The following is a 2,330-nucleotide window of genomic DNA, read 5'->3' on the forward strand; positions in this document are numbered from 1 at the left end:
AGGGTGTGCTGGACCAGAGAGCAAAGCCTAGGAGTTGAATGTGATAGCAAGGAGATAGTCAGTTGAGTGTGTACTGCTTGGGATAACCTGTGCGATTCAGTCTTCACAGGTGTCTTGAGCAGGTGTGCTGGGATGAGGTGGCGGGGGAGGGGAGGACAGGTAAAAACTGACAGTGCCCTCTCTACAAACTCTGAGAGAGACTGCTCTGGGACCCTCCTTGGGGTATGATACTATAAAGAGAGGGGTGACCTGTGCCCTCACTGGGAGACACCTCTGGTCTTTGGCATTGGTGGTAAAGCCCGGAAGGGCTCAGCTGAAACAGCAATGCTCTGAAACTGGGTGTCGCTGAGTCATTCGGAGCAGGCGGCTGTTTTCCCGGCAGACTTGGATAGTTCATGAGCCCGTGGGAGACACCTCTGAGATCTCCCTGGAATATCTGATTCTTTCCACCTCCTCTGTGAACAGGTACTTGTAAGCACCAGTGAAATTGTGTACTTACTACTCGTGAGAGAGTGTCTGTTCCCATCGGCTGTCAAGGCCCAGGAAACGAGATATTTAATTTTCATGAACACTCTGGGTGGAGTAACTTTACTTCCCTTTGTCAGGTGAGAATATAGAAGCCAAGAGAGATGACGTGACTCTCCCAGAATCACAGCCTAAAAATGGAAGAGCTGGGATTTGAACCCAGGTAGCCTGGCCCCAGAGCCTCAGGTCCCTCTAATGCCTTCACCACCTTCAGAAGACTTGCTTCATCTCGTTGCTTTTTCACTACAAGAGAGCATTCCAGGAGAGAATTTCCAAATGCCCTTACTGGAGGCCAGAGTCTGTCTCCATCTTCCCTGAGCCCGGGCACCCCAGTGGGGTCTGTGCTGTGGGCAGTCCAGCTGGCTGGTCCAGGAGCCGCTTGCCTCTGGGCAGCTGTGCACCTGCCTAGCTTTGCTGGGCCCTGGCCTCTCTGGGCCTCGGGCTGTTGCTATGAAAGGGGTCCCCACCCCCTTAGGACTGGGAGATTTAGAAAGCAATAAGCCGCTGAGTGCTGTGGCTGGGACTCCCCTCCCTAATCCCCAGCCTGTCTGTGTTTATCTGATGGCCTCAGGCGGGGGTGTGGGGGCTGGTAAGCAAGTGGGCAGCTGCTGGGCTTGCTGGGCTGGCAGGACGGAGCAGTCCAGGGACAGGGGCCTGCCCAGGCCAGAGAGGAGACAGGAGTCATGAGGGTGGCCGTGGGCATGCTCTGGTTCCTGGCCCTTGGGGGGCCCCCCCAGGCCCAGGGCTCCTGTCCCTCTCAGTGCAGCTGCAGCCTCCATATCCTGGGTGATGGCAGCAAGGCCAGGTACGGCACAGGGTGTGGGGTGGGTAGCCCAATCCCCAGTGCTCTGCAGCCAGGCTGGGTCGGGAGGGGTTGGATGCACGGTCCTCAGATCCTGGCAAGGTGAGACCTCCATCTCCCTGGCCCTCGAGGCCTGGAGGTCCTTGGAGGGTGGTGTGTTGTGCATTATCTTCCAGCAAGCAGGGGGTGGCTCTGCGTGGGAGGCACCAGGTACCTTTACACTTGGGGGCGGGGATGGGGCACAGTTCAGGGAAGTCTTTCCTGAGTCCTCCTGCAGGCTCCTGGTGGAGACGAGCCCTTCTCGAAGGTCCAGGAAGTCTCCTCTTTTGCTTCTTTCTTTTCCTCTTCTTGCTTCCTTCCATTCTGTCTTCCTTTCTGTATCTCCCCAGCTCCTGCATTCCCAGGCCTCTTCCATTCTCTCACCTGACCTTCCTGGGACGCCCAGAGTCATCCCAGGAGTATTGTACCACCCCAGCCTTCATGGGACATCTGCCTCCTCATGATCTCCCCTCTTTGGGTCTCCCCTGGCCAGCCCCCAGGAGCCTCCGCCTCAGCCCCCTTCTGAGCGCTCTGAAAGGCCAGGAGTGTCAGTCCTCCTGCAGCACACTCCCTCCACCCCCAGCCTCCATCCGACCCCTTACAAGACCTCCATCATTTCCTCCCCACTTCCACGGCACGGTCCTGAGGCCACTGTGGTCTGTGGACCCCTCCTCTTTATTACCGCTCATTTTCCTCTTGTCTTCAGCAGTCCTTAGACCATCTCTTCTCCAGCTTCCTCAGCTTATCCATGGATGGCCTCTGCACATCCTGACTTGATCGAGGATTTCAGCCCCTGGCTTAGGGCCTTTTCTGTCGTCCTTCCGACCTTCTGGAATTCCATTCTTCCTTTCTTCCTTGTCTTAGATGGGTACTGGGGAGCCACTGGTGGTTTCTGATCAGGGAAACAATGTTACCAGAGCTACCCTTTCAGTGATCCGAGTAATGGGTGTCAGGTGGATTGGGC

At 56.6% G+C, this 2,330-nt stretch overlaps 1 protein-coding gene across 1 annotated transcript in view; it reads left to right on the forward strand.

The window, feature by feature from the left end:
• The first annotated feature begins 1,113 nt into the window (after window positions 1–1,113).
• The window catches only part of LRIT1 (leucine-rich repeat, immunoglobulin-like and transmembrane domains 1), a 12,180-nt gene continuing 10,963 nt past the window's right edge, over window positions 1,114–2,330 (forward strand). Inside the window, exon 1 of the mRNA XM_008586093.1 lies at window positions 1,114–1,330. Within this exon, the coding sequence (XP_008584315.1) occupies window positions 1,209–1,330 (122 nt within the window). The 5' untranslated portion in view covers window positions 1,114–1,208. The remainder of the gene's footprint in view (window positions 1,331–2,330) is intronic.

This window comes from Galeopterus variegatus, unplaced genomic scaffold, assembly GCF_000696425.1.
Source record: "Galeopterus variegatus unplaced genomic scaffold, G_variegatus-3.0.2 Scaffold3825, whole genome shotgun sequence".
In the NCBI taxonomy this organism is placed as follows: domain Eukaryota; kingdom Metazoa; phylum Chordata; class Mammalia; order Dermoptera; family Cynocephalidae; genus Galeopterus; species Galeopterus variegatus.